The following is a 21,444-nucleotide window of genomic DNA, read 5'->3' as shown; positions in this document are numbered from 1 at the left end:
GGAGCCGATCTTAGAGACGTTGTCTAAAATTTTTTTTTTTTTTTTTTTTTTTTTTTTTTGAGTTGAGATGATTGATTACATGGAGGAAAGAGATAATAGGAGCAAGATGATGGGGTCGTGATTGGAAGGAGCACAGCAGAAGGTATGTGGGTCTTGGGGATATCTATGGTAGTTTGTGCTAGAAACCTTAGCATGTGATCGAGAGGCCAGTGGTATACTAATTGTGCAGGAAGCTGGAATTGCATGAGGTAAGCGATCATACATTGAATGATCTATGTTAACTTAGGATTGTAATTCGTCATTGTCGTTGCCTTGTTAGTAGGTAATGCCTCGGCAGTGAGCTGAATTGAGAACGAGGGGGGTTCTGGCCGCAAAGGCAGAATCACAGTGTCTCGTTTACTGACCGGGTAAGCCCCACAACATAGGTTGTACCGTATGCCAAGATTGGACTAGCGGGCTGGTTTGTCTTGGTGAATTCCATGTCATCGCCCGTAAATACTATCTTGGTGGTTTGCGTTCCCTACCCACCTGAGGGTAGGCTAGATTATTAATTATCAATTTAAAAATTTCAAAAAAAAAATAAAATAAAATAAAAATAAAATGAGTTGGTAGGTAATGAGAGAAGGTCAGTGAGGACGTTTAGATGTTTCCGAAAACTAGATCTCAAAAACCTACTTTGAACCAAGGACTTGAACGTATTGGAAGATGTGGGGGCAAGGTCGTGGATAATAAGGAAGCAGTCTTTTCTCGGAATACACTCATTAATAGTAGAAGCAATGAAGAATTTCTTGGAGGAGACATTAGAAGGAATTTAGAAAAGGCTTTAGGAGATATCGGGGGCAGCGAGCTATTGGAGGAGTTGGAAGTGGAGGAGTTAGAGATAGAACACGTAGACCCTGAAGACGGAGTGTTTGGAGACGTGAACCTTAGGGAAATAGGAGAACTGGATAGGACCTTGGACTTTGTGCCTGCGGTCGAAGGATTTGTTCACGAGATGGCGATGGAGCGGCTTCCAGCTTTGGATCCCTTAGTTAGGCTACGAGGTTTGCCCGTGGCTATGCCAGCAGGGCTATTAGCGGCCACAGTTCCAGGGAATCTCCCCAAGTTCTATGGCACCAAAGACGAGGATCCAACCCTACACATAGAGAGGTACATAGAGATTTTGACAACATCCCTTATTGGGAACAAGGGGTATTACCTGGTTTGGTTCTCCGGAACCTTACACGGTGAGGCTTACAATTGGTACCGGGACCATGATGAGGGACATTTTACCACGTGGTCCCAGTTGCAAGTAGCCTTCTTAAACCACTTTAGGCCGGAGGTTGGACAAAGTACAGCCTTGAGAGCACTGAGAGCGGTACGACAACAAAGAGACGAGGAAATGGCTAACTACATCAGGAGGTTTGACTTGGTCTGCATGCGTTATGTAGGAGGATTGTTGAATGGCGATACGTTAAAGTAATTCTTCATTGAAGGATTTGCTAATCGATCTACAATCAAGGGAGTATTAGAGAGAAACCCAGCCACTTTGGAGGAAGCCAAAACAACGGCGCGCATTGTAGATTTAATGGACAGAAGTTATGAAAGGCATTGGAGGAAGGAAGATGAGTCTATCCCGGGGTTTATTCCAATTAATCCCGTAAGCCAAGCGGTAGGACCAAGCACGTCAAGTACACCTCCAATAGTCGACAATGGTGCCCAATATTACAATGTCATGCCCACGGCCACCAGAGCTCCGGTACCCTTATTGGCGTTACCAGAGCCACAATTGGAGAGGAGAGTGGAGGACTTGGAGAAGAAAATACAGGCCGGACAAGAAGGTTTTCAAGACTCCATGATGAAGCAGAACCAAGCCTTGACTGAGCACATGGCATTCATGGTAAAGAATCAAAATTCAAACACCCCACCTCCTCGGATAGAGTCTGATAACCATAACTCGGGGGTTTGGTGCACTACTTGTGGCCAAAATGGGCATTCATCTCTTCAGTGCCGAGTAAGGCCTCAAGGTAATCCAAATCCTCAACCATACCAGCCAATACAGGGCTATGGAAGAGATAGAGGACCTCAGCAGCGGCAAGGAGGTTATCAAGGTGGTCCTCAAGGATATGGTAGAAATGGCAAGCCTCGGAAGGAGTACCATGAGCTTTGCAGGAGATGGCATGAGCCGGGTCAGTACTGGGATGATGGCCAACCATGGCCGTGTGGCAATTGTGGTCGCAATCATCCTACCCATGAATGTAGACAACCTGATAAGGTAATTCAACTACCACCACCAATAACAAATCCTTATGAGAAAGTGCGGAATAACATGAGAGATCAGAGACGACCTCATGGTGATGATCAGAGGGGCCTAAAACCTCCTAATCTCTACTACAACTATGAGGATTTCAGACAAAACCATCAACCTCCAGAAGGGTTACAAACCCGCCAAGGTTATATCCCAGTTGCCCAAAATCAACAAGGCGGCTATCGAAACTATGCAAACCAGAAACAAGGTCCATCTTCTAACCAAGATGTTAGAGTAGCAGAAGAGGTCTTATTGAAGGGTCCTGTGCCATCTCTAGCAAAGACCACAGTGGTGATTGAAGAACATGAAGCACCTTCTAATTTAGTGACCCACGAATTGAAGAAAGACGGAGGCGGTCGCCATGAGAATGCTACTTTGGCTGTGATTACCCGAAGGCAAGCTCATAAGCAATCACCAATCGATGAAGAAGACTCAGATAATAGTGAGTCTGAAGAATTGTTGGATTTAGTAGCTCTTGAGGCGGCTGCAAAGGAGGCAACAAGAATTATAAGGGAGGTAGGCGCCGCAGTAGGTGATGAAAGGTCATCTGAAGGCTCTGATCCAGGTAAAGGGTTAGAATCGGGTGAATGGGAGGGTCCAGATATTTCAGAGGAGGAGTTTGGAGGGTTGGGTCGTACGACGCCAACCTCTTACCAGAAGTATGATCTCTGAAGGGACTTGCGGAGGATGAAGGCTGACATCTCAATTGCTCAACTATTGGAGATATCTCCTTTGATGAGGAAGAGTTTCAAAGAAGGATTGCCTAGGGCGAAGAGGAAGAAGAAGACTCAAAAGAGGACAGTGGCTAAGGTACAAGCATCTATTAGGCCAGTGGATGTGAAGGCAGTGGAGATCGAGGTCACTATCGTAGACAAGGTGGTTCCGAATGTGCTCATTGATGGAGGTAGTGGGCTTAACATCATGCCACTTCATACCATGGAGAAGTTGGGGTTGAATTTAACCGGACCTTCATCATTTGTATTAAACATGGCAGATCAGAGTTCTGCTAGGCCTTTAGGCCAGATCACGAACTGTAAAATCTCTACAGGAGGAGAGGATTACTTAGTGACCTTCCATGTTATCAGGATGCACACTTCCAAAGAATCTTTTCCACTTCTCTTAGGTCGTCCGTGGTTGAGGATGGCCAATGCCACCATCATGTAGGGTGGTGATAAGCCCTCCATAGTTTACGGTCCATATGAAAACCCCACTAAAGTTAGAATCAAGCCTTTGATACGACTCGAGGTGGTTGACACCATATCTATTGGAGAAGGCACACCATTAAAATCCGTGGATGGGATGACGTTTGAAGCTGAGATTCAAACCTTGAAGTGTCTTGGTGCAAATCTCTACCATTGGTCAAACAATGGAGAGTATGCCAAGTGGCTCCAGGACAACCCTGATTCTTCATCACAATTGACGGCAGGATTGAATTTCATTGGAATGGAGTTGGACGATGGTTTGACATCTTTAATTGAGGTAGATGTCCATTTGATTGGAATAGAGGATGTTGAAGGAGTAGAGGTTTTAGAGGGAAGTGAGCATTTGGGCAGATCATTGAAATTTAAGACTGGTTCTTCGGGAATTACGGTTGGAGAAGACGTTTTCAGTTATCCCAATGTGCCTTTGGATTGGTATCGAGATAACAATGAGCAATCTCACGTTGCTAAGGAAGACTGGAAGTTTGTGACAGTAGAGTTTGAAGGAGAAGAACCAAGACAAATGAAGATGGGAAGCCAACTAGAGGATGAAGAGATCAAGGCCTACTGTGAGTTAGTAAGAGAGTATCGGGAGGTCTTTGCATGGTCTTACAAGGAGTTAAAGGGGATTCCTCTTGAGATTGTAGAACATCGAATTCCCTTGATGATCGGTGCAGTGCCGATCAGGCAAAAAGAGAGGAGAATGAATCCTCAGCTTCAATTGATTGTGAAAGAAGAACTGGAGAAATTACTCCAAGCAGGTTTTATTAAACCTGTTGAGATCACAGATTGAATCTCTCCCATGGTGCTTGTAAAGAAGAAGAATGGTAAACTTAGGGTGTGTGTGGATTATAGGAAGTTGAATTTTTGCACCCAAAAAGACCACTTTCCCTTGCCATTTATCACTAGCATCTTGGAAGAAGTGGGAGGTCACGATTTATACACATTTATGGATGGATATTCTGGATACAACCAAGTGTCTATTGCACCTGAAGATCGACACAAGACTGCATTTACAACACCTTGGGGGACGTTTGTGTGGCATGTGATGCCATTTGGATTATGTAACGCCCCTGCTATTTTCCAACGTCTGGTGATGTCTATCTTCTCAGACTTGTTATACAAATCAATGACCGTGTTCATTGATGATTTCAGCACCCAATCTGATGCAGATTCTCACATTCATTTGGTGAAAGAAAGCTTAGAGAGGTGCAAGAAAGCTCGAATGGCCCTGAATCCAGAAAAAACCTATCTTGCCTTGACTAGAGGCATTTTGTTGGAATATATGGTTAGTAAGAGGGGTCGTGAGCCCGAGCCAGAAAAGGTGAAGGTAATTCAGAATTTATTACCTCCTACCAGTGTGAAGGAAGTGCAACGTGTATTGGGATACACCGGTTGGTATAGGGAGTTGATTGAAGATTACGCCACTATTACCCTTCCCATCACTAGCCTTCAGAAGAAAGGCACCAAATTTATATGGACTCAGGCTTGTAATGATGCTTTCGAGGTTCTAAAGAAGGAATTATCTTCTTATCCAATATTGAGGCCCCCGAGGTGGGACTTGCCTTTCCACATCTATTGTGATGCAAGTGCGGTGGCGGTTGGCAGCATTCTGTGCCAACTTGTAGAAGGCCCAAGCAAGGGCAAGGATCATCCAATTGCCTACGCTAGTAGGCAATTAAATCTTGCAGAGAAAAATTATTCCACCACTGAGAGGGAATGTCTAGCTATGGTGTTCTTAGCTAAGAAGTTTAGACATTATCTGTTGAGCAACAAAGTGGTTTTTTATGTGGATCACATGGCCATCAAGTATTTGGTTAACAAACCTGAGTTGAGCGGTCGGCTAGCTAGGTGGGTCTTGTTGCTACAAGAGTTTGATTACACTGTGGAGTACAAACCTGGATCTGTACACAAAGAAGCAGATCACATGTCGAGATTGCTTGGAGGAATGAAGACCCACCCGATTGATGATAGATTGATAGATGAGAGTCTTTTCTTGGTGACAGCTAGACCAGCATGGTATTCTAGGATTATTGAGTTCTTGACTACTCAACAATTGCCAGTGGATTTATCCAAGGACGAGAGGCAGAAGATTCGGATCAATAGTCGTCATTTTGTGGTGTTAGGGAACCGGTTGTATCGACGTGGATTGGATGGAGTGTTAAGACGTTGTCTGATGGAAGATGAGGTTCCTTCCATTTTGTATGCTTATCATGACAGTGCATGTGGCGGACATTTTTCTGGCCAATTGATTGGTCAGAAAATTCTTAGGGCTGGTTATTACTAGCCAACACTCTTCAAGGACGCTCATACCTATGTGAGGCGTTGTGATGCATGTCAGAGATTTGCTAGGAATGACCTTCACATGCAGTTGCTGCTTCACATTTTCCTACCATTGGTGCCATTCGAGAAGTGGGGCATCGATTACGTGGGAGAGATTCATCCTCATTCATCTCGAGGAATGGCATATATTGTAGTGGCCACTGAATACCTCACTAAGTGGACTGAAGCCAAGGCTGTGAGGACAAATGATGCCAAGAATGCTGCAATCTTTCTCTTTGAGAATGTGATTACTAGATTTGGAGTCCCGAAGATCCTTCTGAGTGATCGAGGTACTCATTTCTTCAACGAGGTGATTGAATCCATGACTGAGCGATTCCAGATTGATCACCGGAAGACTACACCCTATCACCCTCAAACCAATGGTCAGACAGAGCGAGTCAACTAAACACTTGGTACTATATTGAGGAAAACTGTTAGAGACTCCAAGCGTGATTGAGATGTAAAACTGCCAGCCGCCTTATGGGCATATAGAACAACATTCAAGGTGACCACGCAGGCTACGCCATTCTCTCTAGTCTATGGACTGGAAGCAGTTTTACCAATTGAGTTTGAGGTTCCATCCCTTCGGATTGCAGTAGATTCCAGATTGACTGACAGACAATCTTTAAAGACAAGGTTGTACGAGCTCAAGGCGTTGGATGAGAGCAGAAGACGAGGGGCTCAACACATTGAGGCCATCCAGAGGCGGTGCAAGGTCGTGTTTGATAAACGGAACAAGACTCGGGTCTTGCAACCTGGTATGCTAGTATTGTTACAAGATGCTCGGAAGATCGACTTTCCAAGCAAGTTTGATGCCATATGGTTGGGTCCTTATCTTGTCAAGGAGGTGTTTTTAAACAACTCCGTGCAATAAGAGACCTTGAATGGTCAATTGTTTCCCACACGAACATCAGGTAGCAGGTGTAAAGAATATAAGACATGAGGGAGCGCAATTTTGGACAAGAGCTCCACCTTTCTATCTTATGATAAGGCGATAGTATGAACTGGCATGGTGAAAATACTTTAAAGGACAAAAATTGGCAAGTACAAGCTGGATTCGTCCCTTGATGGTCGCCAATTATGTGAGCCCAAAAGTTGGTTCACATTGTTGGTTAAACTAAAAAAATCTAAAAAAAATGAGGATTTTGATTATGTTTTTTTATAATAAGTTAGTTATAGACATTAATGTTAGTGGCTTATTGATGATTAGTAGTGGAAAGAAAAATCAAGGGAGAAGGGAGTGGAAAGAAAGATAAGAAAAAGAGCCAAAAGAAAAAAAAAAAAAAAAAAAAAAAAAAAGGCCAAGAAGAAAGAAGGAAGAAGATGAAGAGGGACAAGGAGAAGAAGAAGAAAAAGGAGAAGAAAATAATTAGAAGTAAATTTATTGTGATGGGTTTGTCAAATTATTGGTTCTTAATGATCTAGAACTTAGATTTGGGTGTATGAATAGTCAAACTTGATGTTTAAATATGTTTTAAACACATTGGTGGAGTTAGTTTTGTCAAAAAAATGCTTCGAATTGGGGATTTTGGGCATGTCCAGCACTAAAATCGGGTTTAGAACTTAGGGTTAATGTGGGCCCTTGATCTTGATTAGGGTTGGTGGATTCGGATGGTGGAGATGTGGCCGCCACCCTTTGGTCTCTTCCTACTTGGATAAGAGGGTGGGGGTGGCCACACTCGCTCTCTCTCTTTTTTCTTTTTTTTTTTTTGGGGGCGAAGCCATGCCAAATTGCATCCCCACGTACCCTTGTTTCTATAGAGCTGCAATTGTGCAGCTGTAGTGTATTAGTTATCTAGAAATAGAACGTCAAACTTTACCAATAGTTAGATCTTGTCGTTAGCTTCCTCGGGACAGTAGGCACGCTTTGTTTGGAGAGAAAACAAGAAAGTTGTGGTGGTTTTAGTAACAAGGAGGTCAGCTGCCGGCCAGATCTGGAGGTCCGACTTTGGAAGGCGAGTGTTGGCGGACAGTATTGAATTTGGAGCTGAAACTTTTGTGGGGGATGGTTCTTGTTGTCAGCTTTGCAAGGACTATTTGCACGCTTAGATTGAGTAAAGGCCAAGGAAGTTATGGTGGTTGGAGTGAAGAGGAGTCGGCCGTGGTGAAGATGTAGCACTCCGCCAACTCAAGCTACTTTGGAAGGTCATATCTTGGAATTCACTCAAGATTTTCAAGAAAAAATTGTTGGAAGTGATGCGGCTTCAATTCTAGTTTCTGGAATGCTAAAGCATATGCATTGCACAACTGGAATGGAGCAAGGGCAAGGGTTTTTGTAGCCAGGGGTGCTCTGACTAGGCCGAGAAAGTCAGGCAACTTTGAGGCAAGATTTCTTTTAGCTTAATTGTTGTTTTGCATTGAATTTTGTTGGAGGACAAGCGCTTGTAAGTCTACTTTCTAAAATAGCAAAGCTTGTTATAAACAAGTTAGTGATGCAACCATTGTAGTGGAATTCGTGCAAGGGGGTCGCTACCATGACTTGGAAGGTGGCGACTTCCAATTTTCTTTAATTTTTAAGATGAATCTTAGATGAATTAGGTCAATTGCACGAATTGTCAGTTGGATGATAAGTTGACTTATGGTTGGATGAATGAATCTTTAGATGAAAATTGGATGAACAAACTTTGAATGAATGAATGTTATAGGATGAATGAGATTTAAGGGATGGATGATTGATGAAGGGAAATTTAGGATGAATGAACTTAGGGTTTATGGATGAACTTAGTGTTTATGGATGAACTTAGGGTTTCTAGATGAACTTAGGGTTTCTGGATGAACTTAGGGTTTCTGGATGAACTTAGGGTTTCTGGATGAACTTAGGATTTTTGGATGAACTTAGGGTTTATGGATGAACTTAGGATTTATGGATGAACTTAGGGTTTATGAATGAACTTAGGATTTATAAAAATTGCGTGTGAGTGAAGTTAATCCACTTGACTACTAAACGTAATTAAAGGTAGAGGAATTTAGCTCACAGGCCATTAGAAGTCTGTTTAAATTGTAAGGGAAGATTAAGGTTAATTTCTTCAAATATGTCCTCTAATTCTTGACCTTCAGTACCATCAAAGTTCACCTCAAAGACATCTTCAATCTTAATGTCATCCACTAACGTTGCTAATTCTATGTCTACTTCATTGTTTTGCTAAGTAGTAAAATCTTTTATAAAATTGATAGTCATTACTTTATATGTACTTGAAGTAAGGTATTTTTTTAATTATTGAATAAATTCTCTATCATCCTCTCAATTGTATAATCTAGGGCTCATGCAATTGAGTACAATAGATTTGACTATCTTGGATTGAATTCATTCATTTTTTTCAAAATTAACAAATCATACTTTTTTTGTCAATTCTTCCTTAGGTTGATGAGTGTGATTTTCATCATCATTAGAACTAGTAGAATTTGTTTTTAGTGGTAATCTTTGGAATTGAATAAAGATCTTTGTAAGATTTTTTGATAGGCTATAAATCATATGGATTTTTTTTTTTTTTATCCCAATCAATCTTTGTTTCAACTGCCATCAACTAAGGTCTATCTAATAGCACTGGATAAGAATTCCTACTTGGATATATATGAATAATATGAAAAGTGAAGAAATACTCTTCACTACCTATTATCATCCTAAAATATTAATTTGGCCCAAAGAAGTATCTTGGCTTTGATTAACCATATTAATTACACAAAAAGAAGGGCCAGTTATACTAAGACTCAACTTTTCCATTGTTTATATGGATATTATATTTAATCCAATACTTCCATCTATAATTGTGTAGGAAATGATCTTGTCAACTATTGAGACCTCTAATTCAATTGTCTTAATTTCTTGTGCCTTTCGAATTATCCTTATATGATCTTGGATTTTTTTCTTAGATGTTTGACATCTTTTATAGGAATGCTTGTTCTAAAAACTCTTTTCATTTTTAGAAATACCTCCAATACTTGAGAAATAATTATATTTGCCTTGATTTTTTTCAAGTCTTCCCACAAATCATAAGACTTCCTTTGATCATCTTCTTTTGAAGATATTGAAATACCTTATTCTGGTTTTTAAACCTTAGAACCTTTCCACTCTTCTATAGAAGAAATTTTTTTGACAAGGATTTTTTCCTTTATTATCTTGGTTTTTGGAGTGGTAGTAGATTTTAAATCATAGGGTATGTCAAAAAATGACATTTAATCTTCAATGGATTTAGAACCTTGTTCCTTGATTGGTATTTCCAAATAACTTACATCTTCTGAATTTTATCTTTTATTTTATTGGCCATATTGAGATTGGCCAATACTTAATAGAATAAATCCTCCTTGTATATATAAACCTAAAGAAGGATATTAGATCTAACGATTATTATTATAATCATAAAAAAAATTAAGAGGACTTAAAGTATTATCTAAATTTGAGATTCTTGCCTCTTTCAAATGATCTTGGGCTTATTATTGATAATTTCCTTATAGAAATTTTAAAAGAACTACCTTGTCAAGTTATCTACATATGTCAATAGGATGGTTTTTGCCATAGTTTCTACATACTACTCCATTCTCTATCCAACAACTATTTGGTAGATGGCTTTTCCTGCAAAGATGATACACTTCTTATCGTTGTTGGTTTCTAAAGTCTTAGGTAGTATTTTTTTTGAGGTTGGAATTCGACATTGGAACCCATTATACCTTGATTCTTATAAAGTGGAACACATAATTATTGCCTTCTTTGATTTTAATAAAAAAATTATTGATTTAAGAAATATTGACTAATATGCCTTAATTGACTACACTTAATGCACCAAAGCCTTGAATTATATCTACCAGATTCTATAGAAGGTGGAGCTTGATTTGGATTTTGATTCTTAGTTAAAAGATTCATCTCTTCTTGCATAGCCTTTATTTGCTGAGAGAATTCATTTTGAAATTCTTGTTGCCTTTAGAGGACTTTATTCTTAAAATATTCCTTCTATCTATTCTTATCTTTTAAGTATGTCAATTTAATAAGAATGGGAGGTGGTCTAACCTTTAAATGTGCTAGATACTAATTTATGGATTGAAATTGAGTTTTCATAGCTCAAAATGAATATTCTTGAAAATTTTCTATATTTTGAGCAATATGGAGATGAAACTACATTCTTACATTTGTTCTTGCTGTTTATTGATATCTTTGATTGTTTGAGCAATTTTTTTGGCCTCCTTTAAATTATCTGGCTTGTCTTTTAGGATCTCTCAAATTATTTTTTTAGTATTAAATCTTTAAATAAAAAATTAAGTGAAGATATCATCTATAAGAAAAGTTTCTACAAATTGGATTATTATTAATTCAAATTGCAAAATATATTCACTGATTTATTCTCTTTTTTCTTATTTCAAAAAAGAGAGGGCGGCAAGGATATTATTTTGCCCTACTTGTAGTTTGAATTTTTTTAGAAATGCTCTCATGAGTATATCTCAATTTTTAAAGATTTGGAAGATGAAGGAGAAGGGAGGAGGGTGGTTTCTATACCATTTGTAAGCTCCATCTTTTAGGGTGCTTGAAAACCACACAAGGTAATAATTTGGGTTGGTAATTAAATATGTTGTGAGAAATTCTATGAACCTCTTCATGTATGCTGATGGTTCATCATCCCTAGTACCTTTAAATATATGGAGGTTGTGAAGCATGGAATTTTCTTATAAATCCTAAAGAATTACAATTGACAAATCTCTTGATTGAACCAAGGAATTGATGGATATAGGATTGGAATTAGTTTCTTTACCACATTCCTTTGGAAGAGAAAGAAGTGTTGACTCTTCTCTCTCTTGATTTACCTCTACAAATAAGTTGGATGAATTGGATTCCAATCCTTATCTTCTTATTCTATTGTCTAAATTTGCTTCAATTGAGTTTAAGTCAAAAATATCTTCTATCATTAAAGATGTGGATTGTTTACTTAGAATCTCTCTTTGTTTTGTCTTTGGTTTATATTTCTTGATAGCTGACTCCAGATTTTCTATAGTTGATGATAAATTAGATTGCCTAAATCTAGTAGAACAATGCATCTATATGACTATCAACCTATCGTTCAACTTAATGCAATTTCATCTACCAACTCACAATAATTTAATTTTTGGCTCCTCTACCTGCAACTTACTTAGAGCACCTTTTGACAAGGAAGGTAAACAAAAGAAAAAACAACTAAAGAAAGAATGATTGCTTAAGTATCATCCCAAGTTAGACTATTCTTTATTTTAATTATTGTATGGAACTATTGTGTATAGGAATGACTCTAAGTAGTCTTAATTGTAAAAAAAAAAATTATATTTAGATGACAAAAAGCTCAAGTTTTTTTTTTTTTTTTTTTTTTTTTTTTTTTTACCTTTTTACAACAAGACTATTAAAGAATTATCTACTACAATAGTTAACAATAACTTTTTACTAGAAAAAAATTATTCTTTGTAAGACAATCACACCATATTGAAGAAAGACACATCTGGTTTCATCTCTAGCCAATTTGGCACTAGTTAAAGAATTTCTAATGTAGTTTCTGTCTATCCAATTCAAACTAGATAGTTTAAAAAAAAATAAGTTGTAATAGTAAAGGATTCTAAGGCTCTATTGATCCTATATGAAAAAATCTATAAGAAGATTTAAAAGATTACCTCTTTTCATGTCTTTTTCCCAAATTCTACCCTCTAATTCCTAGCTCTTGCTTCTTACATTCAAGAAATTTGCTAAAATTTCAAAAAAAGAAATAATTGATGAGAGTTCAAGGACTTATTTGTTTGTAAGCTATTAATGCCACTCTTCTTTCTTCTTGAGCTCTTTCTCCTCAAACCACAATCTATGTTAGCAAAATAAATTAAAACTCAATGAAAGTTCTTAAAAATAATATTCACCTTAGATTTATGACTTGAATTTGTTGGTCTTTTCTTCCCTTGTTGATGAAGAATTTTCTTGAGGTTCTTTTTAAGCTCCTACTATATTACTTCCTGTGAATAGAAAGAATACTAGAAGTAGAGGGAGTGATTAAATCTTCCTACCACTAAAGAAAAGTCCTTAACTAGAAATTCACAAAAATAAAAAGAAACAATACAAGAGGTAGAAAGAGTGATTAAATCCTCCTACCACTAGAGATAGGCCCTCAATTAGAAAAATTATAAGGAGGGATAGTGAGGATCCTTGAAGACAAGCTCCACCCTTGATGATGAACCTTTAGAACTTCCAAGCTTCTTCTTCATTCCAAAAATTGCCAAAAATTGAGTATTGATGTAATTTCAAAGAAATTTGTACTACTCCAAGCTTATCCTTCAAATACTTCTATTATAAATTAATTTAATTTAAAAAGTCAACAAGCACTAAGAAATATCTAAAATAATTTGTAATAAAAATTTTAAAAATTTTAAAAATAAATAAATAAAATCCATCCTTATTATATATTGAGTATTTTATCACGTCAACCAATGTCAATAGTAATTAATAAAAAAAATATAGAAATGAGAAGAATTTTTTCAACAATTGTACAATTCTATGTAATTTATAGAAATACAATTACTAAAAGAACTAAGAATTACTCTTCTTAAGAACTTTCATGGTACTAAGTTTTTGAAGATCTATTAACTAAGTTTATTTTGTTATTAAATTATTATTTCTTAGTTATTCAATCCAAGCTTCTCATCTTAAATCTAATTTAAATTTAGTTAGTAAATATATACTTTTTAAATAATTTTTATAATTTAAAAAATAAAATTTTATATTATATAATTAGAATACAATAATAATAGAATTTCAATATATATATATATATATAGTATTTATTGTAATTTGTATATAAATATTTTTGAATATTATAGTAATAACTTTGATATATATTTGATTTGTATATATTATGACTTTTAAAAAATGATATATTATTTTATTATATTTAATAATAAATTCGATTTTCATATATTTTTATCAAATTAATTTAAATAAAATAATATAATATATCTAATTTGTAATTATTGTATTATTATTTGAATAAAATTAACATAATACATAATATAATAAAAAATTTAATCAACAAATATATATATATATATATATATATATAGAGAGAGAGAGAGAGAGAGATATATACGATTTTTATGTAAATTAATTTGATTTGTATGCATAGTTTTTATTTCATGTATATAAATTAAATTTGATTTGATCAAATTATACATAATAATCAACTATGATTTGATTTGTATACATACTATAATTTTGAAATTTAGCAACAGGTATTCAGTAGAATAATTCTATTCTACGTGACTTGTGTAGGATTAGTTTCTGGAGGACTCCAACTGTTCTTAAAAATCCAGCCACCTGAGATCCTAAATCTCTGGAGAGTTCAGAATCCTGTTTCTATGGAAGTTTTTTTCATTCTAGTGAAGAATGCAAGATTGAGGACCTACCAGAAAGATTTTGATTTTAAAATTTGAATACAATTCACTAAGAATATCCTCCCTTTTGAAGTGCGCCAAGGGGTGTAAAGCACATGAAACCTTGTTACCACAATCGATGCACTGGATTAACCTTAGGTGTGTCAAAATTAATTAAAAAGTGTAATGGAGTTAAGATAACGCCGGATCTTTGTCGCAACAATGACGAACATGGACAAAAAGAGAGGTGGAGCTGACCCTACGCTAAGCTTTCGTCAAGTTCGTAGACATGGCTCCAGAATGCAGTCAAGGTGCTGCTGCAATGGCAGGCCAGGCGCCAAAGAAGCGTTGGTGGTCGTGGGAGGAGGAGTGCGAGTTTCTAGACGGAACCCAGCTGATGTATCATGTGCAGTCTGCTCCACGAGATCGTCACTCCATTGTACAAGCACAAGCAGGCTGTGCTACCAGTGGAAAAAGAAAAACAACACACAAACAAACAAGCGAACGAAAAGGATGCACGCAAGGCTTCGCTCTCTAGACTGCCCACCTCTTGCCCCTGTATCTTGTTGGTGAATGATTTTGCACACATTATTAGGCCTCGTCTAATTCTTTTTTGTTTAACGACACTGTGTGAGCTCACAGAACCCGATTTGTTTTTGTTTTTTTTAAAAAAAATTAAAGTGTGCTTCCTTCGAGAAAGTTTGCAATTTGAGGGTAAGAAAAGCTCCATGAATGAGTCGTATTGTTGAGGGGGAATGGAATGTTACAGGTCACGATGAACACTATTATTTGACGATCATTCACAAGGTTCATGCCACTGTCGAGGCTTTGTAAAGGTGGGCCCCATTCAGGCACATATCATCCAAGCGCGACAAATACAGCAAATGCGGTTCCTCGCGTGTTCCTCGACTTTCCGGCGCTTATTCCTCCCGCGACTTTTCCTTCCGGAAATCAATTGGGCCGCTTCGAACATGCGGGTTCCATTTCCATCTTTGGGTGTTACTCCGATTGTGTTTCAGTACGAAACGCCGAAAGGAAACATCACCTGAATTTGCCGCATATTTGGCCGAATCCTGCGATTTGAATTGCGGTGATGGAGCTCCCATGCACATTTTGCCTCTAATGTCACCATTTTTAGTAACTTTGCATTGCGTGTTCCGACTACTTTGTAGATGAGGTTTCGCAGGATTGGAATGGTATAAACATGTACATGCCGGACTCCGGGACGATTGCATGGTGCCTGGGACCGGAGTTCGAGGCCCTGTTGTGGAACACACTGTAGATAATTTCTCCAGCTTCATCCGAGTTGGAGAGACATTCAGGTCAGTTGAGATGTTCTGTATGGTGTTTGTTAAGAAATTGGTGGTTTGGATGTGTGACTGATTGGTTTTGGTGAGCCGATATTGGAAGAGGTAGCGGTGGTCTCGAAGACTGAGGGGTAGATTGCTAACCGGGATTTGTAAGCTGCTAGGTTTGATCTCTGTAGACGAAAAGCTTGCTCCCATTTGTTTCCAAATCGTAAGTTTGTTAATTGTATAGTACAAGGTATTGCTGTGTGTTGATTCGCCCGCATTGCAAATTCTGGAATTGATTTTGTGTCATCCGATCCGATCACGTATCGGGTTGTTCTGGCAGACCTGGAGGTGCTGTAGACTCGCTGTAGTTTACCCTGCCTCGTATATTTAGACTTAGTTTGGTCCAGTCCTCAAATTGAATGACCCTATCATCAAACACCACGATCAAGGAGCTATCCCCCAAGAAGCTTCATCTAGATAGTAGATCTGGGGACGCGGCTCCAGATTCCCTTACAAGTTTATCGATATAACAATGCATGAAAAGTTGCTGTTGGACGCCGTATGGTCGAATTTTAGCTGTGTTGAGTTCTCTAGGCACATGCATGCATCACTTTTCTTCCTGCAGTCACTTATCATGAGTTTCACTTTTAAACTTCAATTATTGGCCAATGTGAACTCATGCGGGGTGCCATTTTGTTCCAGGTTCGCGAATAGAATGGGGAAGTTACCCAGGTTGTTGGCACTGCTGGGGATATGGGTCCTCATGGCTGGAATGGGTGAAGCCGTCGAAGGTCTCAATGTGGAAATAACGACATATATTGTTCAGGTGAGCTCGAGCAGTCGAAGTGGTTCCATGAACACTCTCGAAGATGCTTCGACAACGTACGCCTCCATGATTCAGGCAGTGTCACAGGGTTCGACTGTGATCTCATACGAAATGTCACAAGAGCGCTTGAAGTATGTCTTCGGTGGGCATGCCCTCAGTGGGTTTACGGCCCTTCTTACTTCCCAGGAAGCCGACGCCCTAATGCAGAGAGATGATGTGATGGCGGTTTACCGTGATCAACAGTATTTCCCCCAGACTACCCGTACTCCTGGGTTCATAGGCTTGAGTACCTCCTCCGGGCTATGGCCAGAAAGCAATTACGGAAGTGACACGATTGTTGGTGTTTTAGACACAGGCGTGTGGCCAGAGAGTGAGAGCTTCAATGACGTGGGGTTTGGGCCAATTCCAGCTCGCTGGAGAGGAACGTGCCAGACCGGTAAGAGCTTTACCAGGGAGGTTTGTAACAAGAAGCTTATTGGCGCCAGATACTTCTCCGCCGGGTATGAGGCGGTCGCGGGACCCATAGCTGACAATTCTACTGAAGTGAGATCCCCAAGGGACACTGAGGGACATGGAACTCACACGGCGTCCACAGCGGCCGGATCGCCTGTGAACGGAGCCAGCCTGAATGGACTTGCTGCTGGAATTGCACAAGGTATAGCGCCGAAGGCACGAGTCGCAGTCTACAAGATTTGTTGGAGCCAAGGGTGTTTCGCCTCTGACATCTTGGCAGGTTTCGAGGCAGCCGTGGCCGATGGGGTGGACGTAATCTCTCTCTCCGTGGGTGGTGAGGTTGAAAAGTACGAAGTAGATTTGATTGCGATCGGAGCTTTCGGAGCTGCGAAGAGTGGTATCTTTGTGTCTTGCTCGGCTGGAAATTCTGGGCCGGGGCCGGGTACGGTCCAGAACAATGCCCCCTGGGTAATGACTGTAGGAGCAAGCACCGTAGACAGAGAATTCCCTGCTGACGTCGAGCTTGGTGACGGCAAGATCATCAGCGGAACATCGCTGTACAGTGACAATAGTGCGGCTGAGGTTATGAAATCATTGGTTTTTGGAGGTGATGCAGCCCTAAAAAATAAAACAGAAGGTGCCAAGTGCACAGACAACTCGTTGGATCCGGAGAAGGTGAAGGACAAGATTGTTCTCTGCCAACGAGGAATAAATGGCCGCGTCGCGAAAGGGGATGTGGTGCGCTCAGCCGGAGGCGCAGGTATGATTCTCGCGAACTCTGGTGTGGATGGAGAAGGACTCATTGCCGACAGCCACCTCTTGCCTGCTGTAATGGTTGGCGCGGCAGGTGGAAGCACCACCCTGGCCTACATCACATCTACCCCCGCTCCTACTGCGAAGCTTTCCTTCAGTGGAACAAAACTGGGCGTCACACCTGCCCCTGCAATGGCATCCTTCTCTTCACGAGGACCAAATCCCCTAAATTCCAACGTTTTGAAACCTGATATCACTGCCCCAGGGGTAAACATCCTCGCGGCTTGGACTGGTGCTGCAGGCCCAAGCCCCTTAGCTTCTGACACCAGAAGGGTGAAATTCAATATCATCTCTGGAACTTCCATGTCATGCCCTCACATCAGCGGATTGGGAGCTTTACTGAAAAGCAAATACCAGGATTGGAGCCCCTCAGCGATCAAGTCCGCCATCATGACCTCGGCTTCTCTCATCGACAACACGCGTGGAAAAATAACGGATCAAGTCACGGGCATCAGTGCAACTCCCTTTGACTTTGGCTCTGGGCATGCCACGGCTAACGCATTGGATCCAGGCTTGGTGTATGATATGGCCACCAAGGATTACGTGAATTTCTTGTGCGCAATTGGCTACTCGGTGGATATCATCGTGAGATTCACCGCTAATGCAGTCACCTGTCCGAATCCCAGAGTCGAGATTGAGGATATGAACTATCCTTCGTTCTCTGCCGTTTTTAAGCCACGCATGCTCCTGCAAGGCAACTCAAAGAGTTTCACGAGGAAGGTGACCAACGTTGGGTTTCCAAAATCCACTTACACGGCCAAAACTACATCTCCCGATGGTTACACAATCACCGTTGACCCGGGGACATTGACCTTCAGTGAGATAAACGAGATCAAGAGCTTCACTCTCACAGTGACTTCGAATAATCCCCTTAACATTGTTCGAGCAGGGACGAAATTTGGATCTTTGGAATGGTCAGACGGAAAGCATTTCGTACGAAGTCCCATTGCTATCACTATGCAGAGTTAGGCGATTTGTCATCCATTTTTTTGGCGTTTGTGTATCCTCTTCACAACCTGGCTGGATATTGGCCTTGATATTATTTTTTATCCTATTATGGCTGTATCTTTAGATACAATAAGGCTGAACAAAAGTATGAATCTGGTACGGAAATTGTCATGGACAAATCCCTTTGCGATATCTCTTTATTACATATTACACGTCATTTTTTAGGATGGTAGTAAAGCAGAAACTGTGAGAAAAAAACGTAGAACATTTGCAAATTAACTCAATTTTGAATCGAATATAATCCTTGAATCTGTACCTAGACTGTTTTGTATGTTGAGGCTAAACTGTACTAGTGGATGTTTGGGGAGCTGTGTAGATCCCTCCCAAAACTGATACTAGAGAGATTAGTAACCTACTTCATAGGAGACCTTCTTGTGCTCTTCTCGAATCGTGTGGGAATGAAGCCGTTTGCAAGCGAAATGGAAGCGCAAGCGGCTTGTCAACAGCAGCTACATGGGTTACATTTCAAGAAGCTTCAACAGTTGTGCCCGAAGTGGAGGAATGGATGGAGAGGAATAGCTGCGACACATTGATGATGTGCTGATGTGCTCTGGTGTTACAGTTTGATTGTCCATATGTCCCAGAAGCAGCCACGCATTCTGCAGTATGTCTAAACTGGTATTCCCCATGCCACTCGAGCTCTAGGTTCCCGTTTTGTACACGTCCCTGACTGGCAAGCTGAATACGACATTTTTTGCGGGAAATGCAATATATCCTGCTTTCAGTACGTAGTTGTTTCATGTATATCTCATTGTAGCTGTTGGTAGATGATAACGTGATCTTCATCTGTATGCATACGTGATCTATACTCATTCTCAAAAGAAATTCGTGAGAAAATTTGTAGACACCGAATTAATGTTGCCTCCATTCAGTTGCGCTATGAATGTGGCATGCTACTATGGTTGCTTTACATATCTCGCAGTCTTCTAGACACTGTGCTACTGACAACACCTGTAACTCCACACCTGATCACTGACCTTCGACACCGTTAAAAAGATGGGAAGCACAGCAGCGTTTCCATGCTGGATCATTTGTAAACGCTCTCTGATCTAGAACCACACATTAGTCATATGTTCTGAATTGGAAAGCACATTTTTTGTGCGAATTGAAAACCGAACCTTTCATTTACGTAAACGATTTGCCATTTCTCTCGAATACTATCCTCGTGTAGGCCGGTGAAGGTTGTAGTATTCTAGCTGAAACAATCCCAATATCCTCTTCCGGATTTGTGATCCCGGCAATATTTCAACACCTAGCTTACGACTTTATGTGAAATTCAACATAAGAGGTATGATTGAATAGCAAATAGCACAGCGATTACCATCAACTTAAAGTCTAAGCAGCTTTTGAACCGATACCTTATTACACAGATATTGTAAAATAAGCTTTTCAAGCAATTACGGAAACAATATCAACTATCTAGAGTAAACAAGTGAAAATATATTGCGCATGACCTATGCATCAAAGTAGCTAAACAATCTCTGTAGTTTTATGAGATTCACACGCAATAAATTCTTTTAGTGAACACGAATGTGAGCTGGTAACGTTCACGTAGTTGAGAAGGGTAAAAAAAGTATCTTCTCATTACAAGAAATCAATACATGATTGTGAACAAAGAATTTACAAAAAACTGAAACGCGATATTGCCACAATGTGAGCGAACACAAATGCAAACAAGTAAATATATAATTTTTTCTTGCACTAACAATAGATTTCCTTTTATATCGGCACACAACACACTACTAGATATTCCACAAAATAGGGTTTGATTTATTTAAGCGCGATTCATCCATCTCTTTTGACATCCTCCGCCTTCATTTTCATACGTACTTCCGTTTGTGTAGATTTGTTGAGTGGTTTGTGGTGTATTGTAGATGCAGCTACTTGAATAGGATGGAGGTCGGCACGAGGTGAGGTACACAACTGGCTCGAAAGTTCAGATATCTCTAAATACGCGTGATTGTGATGCGCGCATGCTTCACATGAGTGGAGGAATTGAAATCGCTTCAATATCTAACTTTCGGAGAGGCTTTTCGTGATTCATGACATCAAGGAAACGGTGGGGTGAATATATTCTATGAAGGTCTCGTGCGAGGATATTCCAGGATAATCATCCCTGAGATCGTGAAAAACACGGCACGACTGAGCTTGTCGTTGTGCAAAGGACACCAAGAAGCTGTGATTCTGAATGCTTTTAGTAGGGATTGGCATGGACGTAAACCACCTGCTTGTCAACTTCCAGAAGCAAAACACTCGTTTTGTAAGAAGGAGCACAAGTTTTCTCTGGCGCTCACACAATCTCCAATTCAGCGTGCGTGCTCATCGACTGTGGGATTCGCTGCTATCTTACCGACGATGAAACTGAACCCATCATCTCTCTCGACAACCGGAACCATTACGAGATTGTGCCGACCATATCACAGGATCATCTCGATGCGCTGTAGAGCCTACGCCTAGTAGGCTTGGTCAAAAGTAATGCATGACTTCCGACAAAGATCGACACACAAGTCTGATCAGTCCGATGCTCAATCCACGGAGAAGCAGAGGAGCGGTTGGTCGAACTGGGTCCAGATATTGCATTGTAACACGAGCAGTCGCCAGATACTTCTTGACTACACAAACAGACGATCTCCTGAAAACGCCATACTTGTGATGAGCGAGATGTGGGTGCGCTCCAAAGCTGAAGGCCTCAAATCCACTTGTAATGCCATGAGAGTTGGCGGTGTTCTTTATCTTCTTAGATTTTAAATAGTGTCTATGGCAGTTTCATATTGTTATTACTATCAATTTTATAACTTATTGGTTTTTTCATGGACCTCAATGGTTATTGTTCTGCAGAGTACTACACCGTTATGAGGAATTTAGTTTCCATCATCTACA

At 39.8% G+C, this 21,444-nt stretch overlaps 1 protein-coding gene across 4 annotated transcripts; it reads left to right on the top strand.

Annotated features, from left to right (window-relative positions):
• The first annotated feature begins 15,094 nt into the window (after window positions 1-15,094).
• LOC112272700 (subtilisin-like protease SBT1.7) lies at window positions 15,095-19,416 on the top strand. Of its 4 annotated transcripts, none has more exons than XM_024500725.3 (2): window positions 15,095-15,491; window positions 16,167-19,416. In XM_024500725.3, exons 1-2 carry the CDS (start codon window positions 15,403-15,405, stop codon window positions 18,523-18,525), a joined length of 2,448 nt encoding a protein of 815 aa, XP_024356493.1. In that variant the 5' UTR covers window positions 15,095-15,402; the 3' UTR covers window positions 18,526-19,416. The 4 variants fall into 4 exon arrangements, with proteins under 4 accessions (XP_024356493.1, XP_024356496.1, XP_024356494.1 ...); XM_024500728.3 differs by lacking the exon at window positions 15,095-15,491 and adding an exon at window positions 15,503-15,607; XM_024500726.3 differs by lacking the exon at window positions 15,095-15,491 and adding an exon at window positions 15,532-15,687.
• Window positions 19,417-21,444: the final 2,028 nt, after the last annotated feature.

Source organism: Physcomitrium patens, chromosome 19 (genome assembly GCF_059467195.1).
Source record: "Physcomitrium patens ecotype Gransden chromosome 19, ASM5946719v1, whole genome shotgun sequence".
NCBI lineage: Eukaryota > Viridiplantae > Streptophyta > Bryopsida > Funariales > Funariaceae > Physcomitrium > Physcomitrium patens.
Note: the sequence above shows the minus strand (reverse complement) of the source record. Positions and strands in the feature narration are given on the sequence as shown.